At 39.3% G+C, this 20,126-nt stretch overlaps 1 protein-coding gene across 1 annotated transcript in view; it reads left to right on the forward strand.

Annotated features, from left to right (window-relative positions):
• The window catches only part of LOC126184749 (diacylglycerol kinase 1-like), a 356,241-nt gene extending 336,481 nt beyond the window's left edge, over window positions 1-19,760 (forward strand). Inside the window, exon 17 of the mRNA XM_049927288.1 lies at window positions 15,326-19,760. Within this exon, the coding sequence (XP_049783245.1) occupies window positions 15,326-15,415 (90 nt within the window). The 3' untranslated portion in view covers window positions 15,416-19,760. The remainder of the gene's footprint in view (window positions 1-15,325) is intronic.
• The last annotated feature ends 366 nt before the right edge of the window (window positions 19,761-20,126 follow it).

Below are 20,126 nucleotides of genomic sequence, written 5' to 3' on the forward strand. Positions count from 1 at the left end.
ATGAGGACCTAATCAAAACGTGAATGCTAGGAAAAAAAATTTGGAACTGTCAAGCCGCGAACCACCGCCCTAACAAGCAAATCTATATAGGATAGTGACGCTACCCATTACGCTTTTATTTATTTATTTATTTATTTATTTTTTTGTAATCTCATTTTGTTCGTTTTCGTTTGTTGTACCTGCTCGGGGCGGGCGTCGAAAGACAGCCGTTTCAGTTCGTTGTTGATCCATTAACTCAGTTTTTTTTTATTACAGAGGGTAGGTAGCCCTCTGACTGAACACACTTTTATTTTTTAAATTGTTCTCATTTTGTTCTATTTTGTTCGTTGCATTTGTTCGGTGCGGATGTCCCATGACATCCGTTCAGGTTCAGTGTCGAGCCGTTGACTCACTTTTATTTATTACAGAGGGCAGTTAACCCTCTGACCGAACATGCTGAGCTACCGTGCCGGCTATGCTAAACCAACAACACAATTCTTATATCTAATCATACACTCTTACCGACTGCTGAAAACTTTAATCGTAGATATGTTACTAATTGCAATTTAATTATAACAAATTGTACCAAGAACAATGCGTTTTGGGTGGATCTTCAGTGTGTCGCTGCCTTCAAATAGCCTACTCTCATAATACGCAAGTTACAATAATTCTTTTACCACGAATATGATGTTTCTCATTATTTTATTGGAACGAATCACAAAGTTTACAACGGGTTTTGCCGGCCGCGGTGGTCTAGCTGTTCTGGCGCTGCAGTCCGGAACCGCGGGACTGCTACGGTCGCAGGTTTGAATCCTGCCTCGGGCATGGGTGTGTGTGATGTCCTTAGGTTAGTTAGGTTTAAGTAGTTCTAAGTTCTAGGGGACTTATGACCTAAGATGTTGAGTCCCATAGTGCTCAGAGCCATTTGAACAACGGGTTTTCCAGTGATTTTCAATTTACTGGTGCTCAGAAACGGCATACATACATATAGCTTGAAATGAATGCCAATATGGCGCCTCACAACACTGTACTGAAGGGAGACGGCGTGTGTGTGAGGTAGGTGGCATTGTGTTATCTCATTGGTCAACGCTCAGACGCACGCTCAGAATATCTGACATGCCAGATATTGCTCTGCACGTTCGGAAAGACTCCCGAACGTGCTATTCCACGCTATGACGTCAGAAACTCGGCACGCTCAACGCTCAACGTTCGGATGCACGGTCCGTGTGCCGACGGCTTTAGACCGCGTGGCTAGCCGGACGGGCTCACTATGACACAGCTTTACAAATCGCTCTCAACGACAGACTGCAGCCAGATGCCATATTTACCAACCGAAACACTTTCTCACCAACAGTACATAGGTCACTGACAAGATCACACGTACAATTGAAGCACTTCTCAGCCATTGTTTGTAGGAAGTTATATTACACAAAAGCTTACTTAGCAACTGCAGATTAGTATTCAATGAACTGAAAATAACTCATCTATACAATAACGGGCTCAGTGATGTTATTTTGTATACTTGCATAAAAGAAATGGAGAGGAAATGCGTGAGAGGTGTAGTCCGTCAGTAAACTGAAACGCGAGCAGCACTCGAGGTGGAGGAAATAAAGTTCCTAGAAGAACGCTACAACTGCCAAACAGGATGACCGTGTGCAGAGATTTACGAAGAATCTGTCCACAAGCTTTTCCAGCGTCTGCAACTCACCTCTGTATCGGTTATAGTCTTAACGCACCTTGTGGAAATTTAACACCCCCTCCCCCACCCTCCCACGAGTGTCAGCACACGACGCTGCCAGTGATTCATGAGACGAGTCGCGGGAAGGGTTGCTATGGCTTTGTGAACCACTCAGTCGTAAATTTTTGCGACGTAGTGCGGCAAATAAAATGAGGAATTGCCGGTTCGTTCTTTATTTTGCAGGCCTACGAAGAAGGGAAGCGCATGATCACGATACGGCGATCTACCTTCCCTCTCGTCTCTAACTTCCTTCCCCCCCCTTCCAATGTGTTACACTCCCAGACCATAATTTATCCATTAATACAGTTCTACTGCACTTAGATGTGGTACACACATTTAATATTTGTTCTCATCCCACGTTAATTTAGCAATTAACATATATTTTACAGCGTTAAAACACTATCTTTTTAATAATCCGCTATTTTTCCATCCTCTGCTGTGTGTAAACTCACTAACTGAAAACTAACGTTACCTGTTTTGCAGGAAATTTAATATAATTTAATTTTATACTCGGAAACATTTTTTCTAGATGGAGCAGTTTTTGAGACATGCAAGAAAATCATAAAAAAGTTATCTTTAACACGCCTTCTCTACCCTTACGCTCACACCCCACAGGTCAATATCACTAATGAACAATGAATTTTCTATTCGGTGAAAATAACGTGAGTGTTATGTAATAGGGTGCGCTGATTCCGATTTTGCATTCAGGAATGTGGTAGTTTTGCAATCAGGAATGTTGTAGGACGTCTGGATTTAAAGTTACAGCTGAAAGTCGTATGATATTAAAAGCTTGTACACGGGTTAAAAGGTAGCTACATCAATGAGCCGTGTTTGATATGCAACATGTGGGTGTGTGTGTATTCTCAAGGTTACTCTGTCTTATGCGTCTGTGGAACCAAGTGTGCAGAAGTAAAAAGAAACAGGCCGACTTGGACAAGTTCTAGCTAGTCGGCGAAAAGTTCTAACTAGACCGCGAGCTACAGCATGCAGACAGGTTTCTGCAATTTCTTCTGTTCGTCCATCAGTCTGATTTGAAGATGACTAAAAAATAGTTCGTGCTAGTGTGGTTCTGTGTTTTATTAATCAACAGTCGCAGTAACATGCATTTAAGTGATTTCGTGTAAGACGATTTGATAATTCGGTATATGGTGATTCGGTAAACGAAAGACGAATAGATGAAGTTCTGTGAATTGTCTCTGCCTTTGTTACATTTGTGGCGAGTATACGACGTCCGATTAGCTCAAGAACATAACCAGAAAGCTACGTGTAGCTTGGAAAGTATTACTTCGGATGTGAAATCCGAGATCAAACAAAATCTTGCGCTCCTCATCTCTGTTGCACCGTCTGTTACACAGGCCTAACCCAGTGGTTAAATGGTAAACGAAATCGAATGCCTTTTGCTGTTCCCATGATTTGGCAGCAGCAGAGAGTTCACCACTCCAAATGCTATTTCTGCTTGACCAACATATCCGGCTATGGCCAGAAGAACAAGTCAAAAATTGTGTATCCAGATTGTCAGTCTGCTCTAAAGCCTGTGGCCAGTGGTACAGATTAGCCATTACCAATACCTCCTTCATCCGATGCAATGAACAACGAACAAAGTGATACTGAAGGTAATGACAGTGACGCTATGGAATACACGAATTATCCCGACAATAATATTAATATGCCATATTTGATCAGCCAAGCCGATCTGGTTCGCGATTTTTCCCTGTCGAAAGCAAAGTCTGAACTGTTGGGTTCCAGGCTGAAGGAGTGGAACTTACTCAAGAGAGTTGCTACAGCTATGCAACCGACGTGACAGGACTCATAAGGGAGCTAGGTAACAAATACGTAGCAGAAGCGTGGATACTTTTCGTTGACTCTAGCTTACGCAGTCTCAAAACTACACTACTACACAATGGCAACCAGAAACCATCAGTTCCTATTACTCATGCCTTTGGAATGAAGGAAACCTACGAAACAATGAACACTTTCTTGACGCTGATTAAACACTCTGAGCATAACAGGAATATTCGCGTCGATGTAAAGGCTGTAGCCCTTCTGTTAAGAATGCAAGCTGGGTATACAAAGCATACGTGCTTTCTTTGCCCATGGAATAGTCGCGATGACAAGAATCGATACATAGTGAAAAATTGGCCACCGAGAAATTTACCTGTAGTCGGGCAGCACAACCTTCAACATGTACCTCTTGTGGATCGTAATAAGATTTACCGATCTCCAATCCATATCAAACTAGATCTTATGAACCAGTTTGTTGCAGCGATGAATAAAACAAATCGTGATTTACAATACCTAAAAGGCAAGTTTGGAAAGATGAAAACTGACGCAAAATTGAAAACAGGAGTCTTCGTTGGACCATAAATACAAAAGTTGATTCGACATCCTCAATTCAATAGGAGCTCATGGAACGAGAACTAGCAGTTTGGGACGGATTTTGTGCTTGTCGTGCTCAACTTTCTTGGGAGCCACAGAGCAGACAACTCTGCACCAACTGTGCACAACTTGCTAACAGCTTTCCATCACTTCGGTTGCTTTATGTCACTAAACATGCGTTTCTTGCATTCGCATCTCACCTTCTTTCCGTCATATATGGGAGCGGTGAGTGGAAAGCAAGAATCTCTACACAGTTTTAAACCAAGCCATTGTCAATCTTAGTGCAACTAAGGATCTCTGACTCACTTCAGAGTTAAATAAGCATTTATAATTCACTTCTTAATTGTAATATTCAGTACTTTCATCCCAAAGTACCCATATTAATTTCCCTAAAATTTCTCACATTCGCAAATTAGCGTAATTAATAGCATTATCCTTCATAACTTTTACACGTGTATAACTTTTTTTCCTGACGTGCAGGAGTAAAACCGACTGCGGTTCTGTATTTAGCGCATGTGAATTAGTATAAGGAACGTATTTTCAACCCAGTAGCAGCGAAAAATTTCTTTTTGTTGCGTCGTGCATTTTGTAGTATGCTGTTCACAGCCCCTCTAACATTTCACTGCCCCCCATAGACATCTTTTAGTCTTTGCTGACTGGGCTTCATCTCGAAGCATCTTTTTACTTGTGGGAAAGAAAGTTGTTTGTCGAGCTTACAGGGTGTGCAGCGAAGAAGATCCTGTCTTCAAAATTAAATATCTCGAAAACTTACCGTAAGACTGATAGACGAGTGTAACAAAAGGTATGTTTATTGTGAAAGCTGTAAGAATTTCGTACAGAACTTACACAGAAGCATCGAAAATGTTCAAAAATGTGTAAATGGACGGCGTTGTACGTTGTTCAGCTCGTAAAATATCAGCGAGCATAATTAAACACGCCCTCTGCAAGCAATCTTTCCAATCACTTCACAATCTTTTCGAAATGTCCACCAGTCACAGTACGGTGAAGGCGCTAATGGACAATGAAATTTGCCACCGCATTCAATAGTGTATCAACGGAAATGGAGTCAGGTACTACACAATTCGTCGATACAAGCTCGTCCAGCGTGGTGGGATGGTTCCGATAGACAATGTCTTTCAAAATGCCCAACAAAAAGTATATGGGGCGTATATGGGCCAATCCAACCCTGTGCCAGTAAATGTGCACTAAGCCAGGGCAATTATTTTATTCCCGAACTATTCATCAAGAAAGCGAAACACCTGTTCGGAGTGATGTGGTCTGACCGCATCTTGCATGAAGCCCTCGGTGCCTCGTCCGTCATCCACCTCTAGCTGTATGGCGACAAATTGTTCAAAAATTGCAGTTTAACATTCACTAGCTATAGATTCTCATATGAAAAAGGGCAAATAATGACTCTTCTGCATACCGCAGCCCAAATAGTAACTTTGGAACTTTGGAGAGTATGGTGGCTTCGCTTCATACAATGGCGATTGTCGTAACCCCAGAATCGTCTGCTTTATTTATTCACAACTCCGTTAGAGTGAAAGGGTGTCTCATTCGTGAACCAGATTCAGGCAACTTCAAATCCTTCATTATCAATCATTACGAGGAGCTGGTTAGCAAATTAAGCCCTCTGTCGCACAGCCAGTACAGGTATGGTGAAGTGGTTTTGGATTCTGGATGGAAACATATGTAGGCTGTGTCTCGGTGTTTTCTGGGTGCTGGAACGTTTCAAACCGGTCTCTGCTACAATTCCTCTGACGGATTTGCTTGGATTTTGATGAATAATTCCAAAAAAGCTGTAGCAACATTTTCAGGAATTTCTACAGTTTGCCTTTGGTCAATAGTCACCGCTGGACCCAACTCATCACACGCCACACAGCCATACACTCATAGATATAATAGCAACAAAGCGACCAGATAAAATAATTCGCGCCGATCAGACATCCGCTCCAGGACTCTCTGCTCATGACGTGATATTCTTAAATTACTCAGTACATACTACCAAAGAAAAATCTCACCTGGTAACCTACAGAAACTTAAAAAATGTTAACCATGACGCTCTTCAAAAGGATTGCTCAGACATCCCTTGGCATGATATAAGCAATGTACCGACTTTAGACGGAAAAATTCGGGAATTATGTCGCAAAATTATTGCACTGTATGATAAACATGCTCCTCAACGCACTGTCAAGGTAAAGAGAGCTCCCGCTCCGTGGCTCACCACTGCATTACGCCAGTTAATGAATAAACGTGATGCTGCACGTAGGGCCTTCAAGCGTAACCCAACTCCCGAGGCGTACGAAGCTTGTAGGAAACTCCGAAATAGAACCAAGCAAAGCGTGAGGAATGCCAAAATCAGACATGCCCGCTCTGTCGTATGCGGCATATCAAAACCTGCTGCACTGTGGAAAAAGCTGCGCAGTTTCGGTATAGGGAAGCGAAGATCTGACGCTGTTTATCAAGCGTCTGCAGAAGAATTAAACGATTTCTTCTCAACAGCTGTAAACTGCCACGCAGCGACAAATTACCAGCCCCAAGATATCAATCTCTCGAGAGATAAGTTTTTCCTAAAACTTGTCACTACCGGCACAGTACACAAGGCAATTATGAGAATCTCTTCCGAGGCAGTAGGAAATGATGGAGTGAGCATTGGCATGATTAAGAACGTCGCAAACACTATTACTCCAGTTATCACAGACATATTCAACCTGTCTCTTGCCAGTAGTACATATCCTACTGAGTGGAAGCAAAATTTAATTCAACCTATACCCAAGACTGACAACCCTAAGTCGCCAGGTGACTACAGGCCGATCAGCATACTACCTGCAATATCTAAAACCCTAGAATACATCGTCCATGAACAGCTGACGGATTACCTCAAAACTCATAACATCCACGACAAATATCAGTCAGGCTTTCGAAAGCACCATAGTACAGCAACTGCATTAATCAAAGTAACTGATGACATTAAACATGCTATGGACAGACGTGAAGCTACCATCCTAACACTGCTTGACTTTAGCAAGGCTTTTGATACAGTTGACTTTGATATATTACTAATTAAAATGAAGCAGCTGAATTTCTCAAACAGCACAATACACTGGTTCGACAGCTACCTCAAAAACAGAAGTCAACAAGTCATTTGTGGGTCGGAAAAGTCATCATGGAAAAACGTGCGCTCTGGAGTTCCCCAAGGCTCCGTCCTTGGTCCATTACTCTTCTCACTGCACATTAATGATATTTCTTCAGTGATTCACTTCTGCAACTACCATCTATATGCCGACGACATCTAACTGTACATAAGTGCAAGCCCCAAGAACATTGCTGACGCAGTAGCGAGTATGAACGCAGATCTTTGCTCTGTTTCTCGATGGGCACAGAACCTAGGTCTGAAACTAAACCCCAAGAAATCCCAGGTCATACTTATATCTCATCCAAAGTTAATCAGTCGGTACTTTCGCGAAACAGTCCCTCAAATACTCCTCAATGGTACCCAACTACCATACCAAAAAACAGTAAAAGACCTTGGAATAATCTTGGATGAACACCTAAACTGGGAAGAACAAACAGTCACAGCTTGCCGGAAATCGCTCTCCTCCCTACATGCAATTCAAAAATTTAGAAAAATATTTCCAACCCATGTTAAACAAAAATTAGTCCAAACACTAGTCTTGCCTAATCTTTACTACTGTGATGTAGTTCAACACGGTACAAATAGTGAAAATTCGAGATGCCTCGAGCTAGTGATGAATGCTTGCGTTAGATACGTATGCAATATACGGTTGTATGATCATATCAGTCCTTTATACTCCCAGCTAGGTTGGATACGCCCACATAAGGCACGCGATCTCCACACGATGTGCTTACTTCATCGATTTCTTAGCCACTGGTGCCCCCAATACTTATCTTCTCACATTAAACACCTATCATCATTCCACAACCGCAATACCAGATCGGATACGTCTAGCATCTTGGCTGTACCTTTACATAACACAATATCTTTCTCCGTGTCATTCTCCATCTCAGCCATACGACTATGGAACGCGCTCCCCTGTGGTCTGCGTCTTATCCAGAACCACTCAACATTCAAGAGGGAACTCAAGCCTTACATATTAGGGACGGTATAGCCACCATTGTTGTGCCCCTCTCATCTTTTTCTTTCTCCTCTCCATCATAGCTTCAAATTTTACCATTCTATTTCTCTTCCTCTAACCTATCTACCTCTTCTATATCTCTTTCACCCCATTCTATCGTTTTATGTCTCTGCTTGATGAGAATAACTCACAAGCTGCAAGAATATAACGAGAAAATTCCCAACTAGCAATAGGACTGACATTCATAAAAGAAAAATATGTTTACTTTCATATACATAGTCATTATTATTATTACTATTATTATTATTATTATTATTATTATTATTATTATTCTTGATTGTTATAATTATTTTTTGATTGTTATAATTATCATTGTACTACTTTTATAATCTCTATTTTTTTCTTTAACATTAATACTGTATAACATGTTATATGCCCTTAATGTTCTGTAGAAACTGAAATTTGTTGAATCTGAGTGTGCCTGGTTAGGTGTAAGAGAGGGCCTGAAGACCCTAATCTTGCCAGGTAAAATAAATGCATAAATAAATAAATATAAATAAATAAATAAATAAATATTCTCAAAGCTTTGCATCAAGGCATTCAGTAGATGCGGTATTTCTCGATTTCCAAAAAGCACTGGACTCGCAAAGGAACATTTTCAGATGTGAATAAAGATCTTAATGAAATTTGGCGGAAGTGTAGGGGGGGGGACAAAGTAATGTATTGATTTCTTTTGTTTGTGCCCAATTTCATTTTAAGGGGTAAAACACACCCAAGAAGGTAATTTGGCATATTAGTTTCAGAGTGAATAACTTAGAAACGTTGATATGTAAAAATATTTTTCATATAAACGTTGATATGTAGTTAACGTTCTTGAAAACTGTATAATGAACTTCTGTAATAATTTGAAATTTTCCAAAATACGCTACCATCAGTGATTAATTTTGAAAAATGAAAACATTTGTTAGAACATAAATTAAAGAAGCTTTCAAGCCACATTCATCCAGTTGTAATGAAGGTGATTTCTGAACTACCATTTTTAAAGTGTATTTAGAGAGTACCATTGTTGTAATTACTTTGTCTCATAATAAGGAGTTACTTACTATTTTCAATTAACAATATACACATATGTGAAATGGAAAATTAAAAAACAAAAAGAAACATGATTGTAAAACGTGAAATAAAAATCTAAAGTGTAAAATAGATAATTATAATAATAATGAATGTTTAGATATTTTATTTAGGTACGTTGAAAATGCTTTGACAGCACATCGAGTACAGTTTATTTTCCAAAAATTGTATTTGAAAACACCTTTTTTCTCAAATGAATGTATTTGGTTTGAAATCTTCTTTAGTTTATTTTGTAATAAAAGTTTTCATATGTCAGAATTAATTAATGATGGTGGCGTATTTTGCAAACCTTCAAATTATTGCAGAAGTTGATTATACGATTTTCAAGAACGTTAATTATATTTCGACTTTTATATGAAAAACATTTCTGTATATCATCATTTCTAAGCTATTCCCTCTGAACCTAATACGCCAATTCACATTCCGCAATGTGTTTCACCCATAAAAAGTGAAACTGGTCACAAATAAAAAAATACGTATTGCATTATACCACCAAGACTCATCACGATCGTCAATTTACATTTGGAAATGTTCCCTTGTCAGTACCACATTTATGCTCACCAAAAGTACGATCGTGTGGGCTATCAACCGAAATATGGGATTCGATTGCTGAGGTTTTGATAGGGAAGGTGCGGCATATATCTTGGATCGATAGTCATCGACAGATATAGAAGTACCTTCAAGTGTGCTCCAAGGAAGTCTGTTGCGATCCTTGCTGTACATGTATATTAATAACCCTGCAGGCAATATTAAAAGTAATCTCAGACTATTTGCAGATGATGTAGTTATCTAAAATGAACTCCTATCAAAAAAAGGTTGCACAAATATTCAATATGAGTGGTGCAAAAACAGGAAACTTGCTTTAAATTCAAAAATGCAAAATTTTGCACCTCAGAAATAGAAAAAACGGTATTGACTACAGTATCAACGAGTCACAGTTGGAATCCTTCATCTCATAAAAATATCTGGGTGTAACATTTTGTATACCATTGGAAATCAAATAGGCTCAGTCGTAGAGAAAGCAGATGGCAGATTTCGCTTTATCGCTAGAATACTAGGAAAATCAATTATTGCACATGGGAGATTGATTACAAATCACTCATGCGACCCATCCTACAATATTGATCAAGTCTGCGGGACCTGTACCAGACAGGACTAACAGGGGATCTACATCTACATAGATACACCGTAAGCCACCATATGGTGGGTGGCGGAGAGTACCCCCTACCACTGCTTATCATTTCCCTTCCACTCGCAGATAGAGCGAGGGAAAAACGACTGTCTGTATATCTTCGTGGTCCTTGGCGGCAGTACAATCGTTCGTCAGTCAGCTTGAAATGCCAGTTCTCCAAATTTTCTCAATGGTGTTTTTCGAAAAGAACGTCACCTTCCCTCCAGGGAATCCCATTTGAGTTCGTGAAGTATCTCCTTAACACTTACATGTTGTTCGAGCCTACCGCTAACAACTGTAGCAGTCCGCCTCTGAAATGCTTCGATGTCTTCCTTCAGTCCGACTTGATACGGGCCCCGAACACTCGAGCAGTACTCAAGAATAAGTCGAATCAGCATCCTATATGTGATCTCCTTTACAGGTGAACCGCTCTATCCTAAAATACTCCTAATAATAAATCGAACAGTCGCCTTCCCTACACAGTTATCATATGCTCGTTCTAGTTCATGTCGCTTTGTAGCGTTATTCCCAGATATTTGAACGACTTGACTATGTAAAGCAGAAAACTAGTAATACTGTATCCGAATATTACAGATTTGATCTTCCTACTTATCCGCATTAACTTACATTTTTTCACATTTAGGGCTAGCTGCCATTCACCATCCAACTGGATATTTTGTCTAAGTCATCTTGCATCTTCCTACACCCATTCAACTTCGACATCTTACTGTACACCACGACACCATCAGCAAACAACCGCAGATTTCTGCCCACCCTGTCAGCTAAAGCATTTGCGTATATAGAGAACAACGGCTGTCGTATCACACTTCCAAGTTGCACTCCTGATGATACCCTTGTCTCTGATGAACACTCGCTGTCGAGAACAGCATACTGGGTTCTATTATTTAAGAAGTTTTCGAGCCTCTAACATGTCTGTGAACTTATTCCAAACGCTCGTACCTTCGTTAACAGCCTGCAATGGGCACCGTGTCAAATGCTTTCCGGAAATCTAGCAATGTGGCATCTGCCTGTTGCCCTTCATCCATAGTTCTCAGTATATCATGTGAGAAAAGATCAAGTTGAGTTTCGCACGAGCGATGATTTCTAAAACCATGTTGATTCGTGCGCATAAACTTCTCAGTCTCAAGGAAGTTTGTTACATTCGAACTGAGAATATTTTCAAGGATTCTGGAGCAAACAGAAGTTAAGGATATTGGCCTGTCATTTTGAGAGTCAATTCTTTTACCTTTCTTATATACTGGAGTCAGCTGCGCCTTTCTCCAGTCTCTTGGGACTTTGCGCTGGGCCAGAGATTCACGATAAATTCGAGCTAGGTAAGGGGATGTTTATTACTAAGTCTTCCATACGGGAGTCTATCCGATGCTCAAATGGCGGTATGTATGTGTATTCTCATGTGTGAACGATTTCTTGAACGTGAAATTTAAAACTTCAGTTTTCGTTTTGCTGTCTTCAACTGACACACCGGACTGTTCAATACGGGATAGAATGGAAGCCTTAGACCCACATAGCGATTTTAAAGACGACCAGATTTTTCTCAAGCTCTCTGCCAATCTCCTGCTAAGATGTGACGGTGGTAGCAGTTGTACAACTGGCGCATAGATCTTTTCATAGACGCACGAATCTCTACTAACCTTCAGTTGTCGTCATTTATGCATTCCCTTTTGAACCGAGAGTCCAACAGCGTCTGATTCCTCAGAATTCTCCAAATTTCGTTATTAAACCATGGTGGATCTTTTCTATCCTTTATCCATTTACTAGGCTCATAACTCTCCAGACCACGATTTACAGTCTGCTTAAACTTTGCCCGCAATTCCTCTACGTCCATCTTACTGGAACTAACCGTTGCCAATTCATTGTTTAAGTGAGATGTTATTAACTGCTTATCTGTTCTATCTAGCAGATACACTCTCTAGCATTCTCGACTGATTTATTAACTTTCGTAATCATAGCTGGTATAATATCATGATCGCTAATTCCCGTTTCCATACTAACATTGTCGATAAGGTCCGACCTATTTGTACCTACAAGTTATATTTCCATGGCGTGTGGACTGCAGAGCTAGTTGCTCAAGACAATCTTCAGTATTTAGCGTTACTGTTTGTCTGTCCCCCCATAATGAATCCATAGATATTCCAGTCTATACTGGGCTGGTTAAATCGCCTCCAACCAGTATTGCATGATCTGTGTATTTACGAGCCATTGATCGTAGACTTTCTTTGAATGATTCTAGAACTGTCTCAGCAGAATCGGGTGGCCGGCGAAAACATCCAACAATTAACTTGGTTTCAGATACACCTGTTTTACGTGAAAAGATGACTTCGCTGTCACACTCAACTTCGACCTCAATACAGACAATATTTTTGTCAACTGCAATGCACACTCCCCCTTCTATAGCCTTTAATCTGTCTTGCCGATCTAAGCTCCACAATTCACTAAATATCTCAAAGTTTTCCACTTCGGTTTCAGCCAGCTTTCTGTCCCAAGAATAATTTGAGCTCAAGAACTTTCCTGGAGCGCAGTAAATTCGGGAACTTTATTACGAAAACGTCGAAAGTTTACTGATAAAATTGTGACAGTCGAGGTTTCTTTACTCTGAACGCTGTTTGACTTCCCTTGCTGCATATCGACTGGCGTGTGTTCATCAGAGCATCTCATACTACTGCCTAGCCTAAAAAACCTTCATGTGCACTCCACAAGTACTCTGCTATCCGAGTAACTACTCCTTTTGTGTAGTGCACGCTAGACCTATCAAGGGGAACCCTACAAATCCCCGCACGATAACGGAGGTCTAGAAATCTGCAGCCAAGACGATCACAGAGTCGACGAAGCCTTTGATTGAGACCCTCCACTCGGATCCAAACCAAAGGACATCGATCAACTCTGGGAACGATGCTGCAAATTATGAGCTCTGCTTGCACCCCGCGCCGAAGGCAAGCAGTCTTCACCACCGCCTGTACGAACTGAGGATCGCCTTAGAACCCATGCGACAGGCGTCGTTGGTGCCGAAGTCAGCCACAACATGCAGATGACTGCACCCTGCACGCTCGATAGCCACAGGCAAGGCCGCCTCCAGATCTCGGATGAGGCCCTCTGGCAGAGATACCGAGGATACACTGGCTTTCTTTCGAGCCCTGAACGCTATTTGCCTAAGGGGCTCCATAACGCGCCTAAATTTGGAGCACCCAATAAGTAGTGAACCCCTCCTCCGACGTTCCTGCTCGGACCCTGCTGAAGGAGCTCCCACCTGTCCCCTCACATGGCGAATGGACGAGGCCAGGACACCAGTCTCTAGCCCTCCGCCTCGAGCGACGCGAACGCGTGACCAACCGTCGCTAATTATACTGTGAGAGCGGATCCACCGCGTCGGATGACAGCAGATCAATCGCGTCAGGTGCACTAGGGGATGGATCGGAAGCAGATCCCGTGGGTAAAACAAGTGACACCTGAGGTGTCCCATGCGACGGGCCTGCGTCCGTACATAGCATGCACACATCATAGCCATCCTTGCGAGACTAACTGAAGAAGTGAACTATGAAAAGCAAAGAGTCCTAGATATGCTACTTCCTACCATCCTGATGTGTCACCGATGAACGCTGATACGTTAATGAGCTACGTAGCTGGCTGTTCAGTGAGCAACTATTGCACTACGGACTGAATGAACATACACTTTCAAAAATGCGAGATTAAGTTATTTAAACAGGGAAACACACACGAAATTTAATAAATAGTAGAGAGAAGGGCAACATGAATGATACCAGGTTTGTTTGACCTGTGGGAGAGTGTCGGAGAGACGCTGATGATACTCTCGTCTTGCCTGGACTAGACAGTTCATTTGTGTTCGGTTTTTCTTGCCAGGCGCTTAATATACTCGACACAGAAGTTCCTCTAGACTCACATATTGTTTCTGAAATCTACCGTATTGGTAGCTAAGGACTTTTTCTAAAACCCTCTCGAAAACACTAAGCAGAAACTACTTTTCCCTGCTTTTAAACGGTTTTCCCCGACTGTGTTTCAGTGCAGCACACAGAGCAACTCATACTTTTATGAACGGCGCAGGACCACGTGAACACAACTAGCGGGAAAGAGAAATGACGTTGACGCAAAACTAACAACATAATAGCTAGTACACAACAACTACATCGTATCTCCAGAGACGCCGCACGAGGAATGGATTTAAGCGCACGACGACCGTTCGCTGGAAGTGCTCGGCTTGCGCTTGTTTCCATTACGGTTGAATTTATCGTGAACTAAGTATGGCTCTTGTATACTGTACTTGAGCACTCAAGAGCAAACGTTGCCCCAAAGAATACTCAGCTATATCTCCGACAGAATTTAGAGAAAAGAAATGCTACAATCACCTTTTTTCAGTTAATTATAAAATTTATCAAGAAAAAGATTATACCTGGAAGCAAAATTAAGCCGGCCGTGGTGGCCGTGCGGTTCTAGACACTGCAGTCCGGAACCGCGGAACTACTACGGTCACAGGTTCGAATCCTGCCTCGGGCATGGATGTGTGTGATGTCTTTAGGTTAGTTACGTTTAAGTAGTTCTAAGCTCTAGGGGCCTGATGACCTAAGATGTTACGTCCCATAGTGCTCAGAGCCATTTGAACCATTTTTTGCAAAATTAAATTAAGGATTCAGCCATTGACATATACTTATGAAAATTATCAGACAACATATAAATTCTTGGAAACATTAATACAAATATCAGCAGTTACATTGTATAGAGAGACATGTACTATAACTGTTATAATTTGTATTTTTATAGTCTTGAAACACGCTATGTAAGTGAGCTCTTTATTTTTTACAGATTAAAATTACACACAAGAACCAAGTTCCAATGTTGATGGCTCCACAGCCGGAAAGAGGAAGAGGAATCTTCCGTTACTTAAGGAGGTGAACCATTTACCTCGTGGTGAATGGTAACAATAAAATATGGATACCTGTAAATTTTATTGTATTTTTGATGTTACACATATCATTTTTCATTTAAGTAATGTTGTAACACAAAAAGTAATTGTTGATACCTTCAATTCTGCCACTTTATCCTTTTTATTTAATGTTTTGAATATTCTTTTAAAGTGCAATATGTAGATTCTTTCCTGACTATAACTTCCCATGTTTCTTTAAGGGATATGTGCTTTTTATTGAGTGTAGCACGATATATGCATAAAAAAGGAAAACTATTTATTTTGCCTCACGAAATGCCTCATAAAAGGCTGCAAATTGCTCTGTGACAACATATAAATATATAAACACAACATTTCTGGTGTAATTTGCTTGCAATACTATAGTTTGAAATGTCATTGTGAAAAATGATGTACTGTACAAACAACTGAGTATACTGGAATAACTTTTCATTCACATAATGTTCTGTCAGGAGAATTTTCTGCAGTATATTTTAAGCACCATCTTTGTCAGTTGCCATTTATTGGTTAGTATGGATGTTACTCAGATGGATGCAGTACTTGTTCACCAGAAACTGTGTAACTGTAACATTGCTATATGCTGTTACCAGTGGTAAGATTTACTGCTTCTGGTAGGGTATATAAATTGTGTTACAAAATTATATATTACTACTATTATAAGAGTATCATTATTATTGTTGATATCATATCACCATTATCATTTCTACCATCTTCAGTGACACTGTTAAAACTCCATTTCATGCACTGTGCAAGGTTAAGGCATCTGTATTTCAGTTTGAAAGTAAGAGATATCATCCCACTTACCTGTAGGAAAACCTGATAGCACTTGTGGAGACAAGAACACTCAGAATAAAGGAGCGCTCTTTTTTAGTGAAGTTAACGGAAAACAACAGAAAAGTGTTACGACTAGCAACATTTATTTGTTACTGTGTTTCCCAATTGTACATGTAGTCTGCTGGAGTGAGGTATGTTCAGTGTGACAGCAAATACTTATCCGAATTAACGGTTTATTCTCTTATCTCTGAGAGTTTTAGAGGCATATTTTCATGTCATTTCGACATTCGAATCCACTAACGTCCACATTCTGTAAATTAGAAGCTAGTTGTGCGGTCTTCTTTTCTGAATATATAGTGCAGTCACTGTAAAAGCTGACAGACAACCATTGGTTGTTTTTCTTTCTGGTATATTTCTAAAATATTTTTATGTGTTTAGAGATGCATATGGTCTGTTGTCAATCATTTTAACCACATAATACTTAATGACATCAGGATTTAGTAATCATTTGTGTTTCCTGTGAACCAAACTAACCGAGGTTTTAGAAACGAATAAATTTCATGATTGAAGCATTATATACTTATATCTATTTATTTACTCAACATGAGTTGTGGTGCCTTTCTGTCTGTAGGTGAGGATGTTCTCACACTGGAGGTTGATTTGAACTCAACAATGTTTTAGAGGTTGTTGTCACAATAGAATTTGTTTGGCCATGTTTTGATACACCTTGCGAACCAGCTCATACAGTCATTTATTGGAGCACTTACATTTTCATCCCAAATTCGAAACATTGAACCACCTGAATTTTTCACACACACTGATAATTTTCAGAAAAGATGGTCACATTAAGTGCAAGAAAACAAAGATCTACACTAACTGTGAATTAAAACCTAGATCTTAGAATCTACAGGGGGAGACAATTTTAATGCCATAGAGCCACACTTCGTAATTATCATTAAGAAGTATTGTTATCGAATTCTCAAAGGTCTCTCCATAATATGAAAACAACAGTACAAAATATTGGATGGAGTTATGCAAAAAGAACAATATCCACCAATCGTAACAATGAACCAGTGTACAGTGGATGTTTCCCAAAAGTTAAAAAATGTACAAGAATTGCATACAAGCTTGTATTATTTTAACATATTTCATGGTGATTTAGAGAGAACAGCCAGGAGGATAGGACTATATATGCAGTTGAAGAACGTTAGAAAAAGGGCTGTGACGGACAGGACAACTCCATTCCTTTTCGCAATACAATTGGTCTTGGAATGAGCAAAAACGAAAAGAGAAACAGATATTTGCTGTAGTGCCAAATGAGAACTGAAATAATGGAATGAATAACTAACTAACCAAGAGTTCATAGCATTATGTAACTGAACAAATAAAAATAAAATATTAAAAAAGAAATAAGTCAGATGAGGCAGTTGAGGCATGAGCTCCAGATGGTTTGAAGTTTAGGAAAAAGCTGAACATAGAAAATGTGATGTTGCTTCAACTTAGAACTGAAGAGGAAACTCATGTTTCAGAAAGCAGTGGTGAGGCTGCAGTTCAATAATAAATACTGCAGTCGAGGCTTGTTTAACAATAGTATTGTTTAATTTAGTCTCAAATACTTTTGCAAAGGAGTCATGTACCTTTACAATACAATTCAATGCCAGCACTGCATATGTGAATTAAAAAATGTAGTTATATGTTGCTAAAGCATGATACTGCTTCTTTGAAGACTCATTTTTCTTTGAAGGGATGGATGATTTTCTTTGTCAGTCCTCCAGTTAGTGCAATGGAAATGAGGATATGATAAAAAGGAGGCACTAAATATCATTGAATTAGGGTTGTTCACAGTTACATCACTGCCAGAGAAAAATTGCGTTATGGGATTACTGTCAGACCTCCCACTGGCATTGTGCACAAAATTGCTACCATAGTCGATAGTGACCATAGCAGCTTACATTAAAAACTGTGACCATCTTGAAATCTTTAGTTATGTGTTATACTGCTACCAGCGTTTTTCAACAAAAATAACACGAATTCATTTTGTCTGGTAGCAGGACAAATAAATAACGATTCTTATTATAAGTTTCGAGATGGTATTCTGGTGTTAATTAGATTTGGTCTTCATCGAGCTAGTGCATATGGTATCCACATGCCCTGTAACTTGTCATTCTGTTTATTAGTCACATATAAAACTCTTACAACTCTCAAATTTTCAGGGATTTTGGGAAAATTAGAAGGATTTCAGTTAAGCTTTCTATAACCAGAAATACAGAACGAATTTGACATGTCTACTGTGTCTTCTCCATCGTGAAAAACTGCATTCAGTAAAGCTCTGCTGAGGAATTACCAATCCTCAACACACCATTTCTACAATACGATTGCAGGAATGATGTATTATTACTTATATGTTTACAACTTTAGATTGTATCTGAGATATGTGATAGTAAACCAAAAATTGTAATATCGCTGTTTGTTAAGCATAACTACATATCTTACACATAGAACAGTCCAACTAGCAATGCAGCCAACCTCAGTTTCGGTGTCCATGTATTGCACCATTTTCAGTACAATAATGCAACATCTGTTACATTCATTGTTGCATTATTTACTCAATTAAAACTGCAATAGGAGCCATTTTTCCAATAAAAGTATAAACAGGAAAGAATCTACTTCAGCTAAAATGTATAAAAGGAAGTCACACAAACTGTAACTTTTTGAATCAGAGGTTTATTCATCTGGGAAAGAAAAGAGAAGACTGGGAATTAATTAGAATCCTAAGTAAGGAAAGAAACCACAGGCCATTTTGTTGCAAAAATCGACAATGGAAGGCAAAGGAACATGTGAGAAGGGATATGTATTATTGTTTCTTACACCTGTGTAAACATTTCTAATAAAACACAATCAAAGTGATCATCTCTGACACCAGTTCCTCCAAGATGTGTTATTATATATTAACTCTCCCTTCCATTTCACACTTGAGACGTTTCTCTCTTGTTTCCCTCCTCCTTGTGGTCTTCTCTTGACATGTTGTCAAGCACCATTTCTTGTACCAGATTACAGCAGTTATTCTGCTGTCACAGAAAGGTGTCTTTGTTAGATACTTCATGTTACCAAAGCACTGTTAAATAAAATTTTTACACTAAGCTGCAAAGACTGTAGCATCGTTCACTGTGGTCTGTTCATAGTTTGTAGCATCATTGTTTCCTGAAGTTAGTAATAAGCGGCCTTCCCCTGTACATATCTTTTTATATAGTCAGTTATACAAAATATTTTTCAGAGATGATAAACATATTTCAGTAGCATATGCAGCCTATATTTTTTATTTATTTTTCTGCTAGAAGATTAGTCATCACTTACTTCAACTGTACACGTGGTATCACTTTCTTTCCTTTACTTTAGTGATACCTACACCTACTTTCACTACTCATGTAATACAACCAGTAATACTGTGAATTAAGTACGACTTCCACGTTAATTTTGTAAGAATTACTTCTAAGATTATTCATTACACAACGTTATGAGCTGTATAACAATTTCTATATTAAATTATATGTGTCATGCACTTCCCATTTCTTATTTCTTATTAACACAGATGAAAACATAATTTTCATACCCATTTATATGCTTCAATTTTACTTTTTTTTGCTAAAATGAATCCATATAAATTTGTACACCAAAGATTAATATAGATGATAGTGTATATATTACGGTAAAAAAGTATTTATTAAATACATTCAGCATTTTGCATATTTTTTTTGCTTTGTATTCAAATTAATTTCCTAATATAGTATGTTAAGTTATCTAAGAATTTTAATGTGTATGAAATTGTGATAAAAAGTAAAGAAATATCAATTTTTATGTAATACCACATGAGGTTGCTGTTATTGTAATACTATCATTCATGCATAATGA

This window comes from Schistocerca cancellata, chromosome 4 (assembly GCF_023864275.1).
Source record: "Schistocerca cancellata isolate TAMUIC-IGC-003103 chromosome 4, iqSchCanc2.1, whole genome shotgun sequence".
Classification (NCBI taxonomy): domain Eukaryota; kingdom Metazoa; phylum Arthropoda; class Insecta; order Orthoptera; family Acrididae; genus Schistocerca; species Schistocerca cancellata.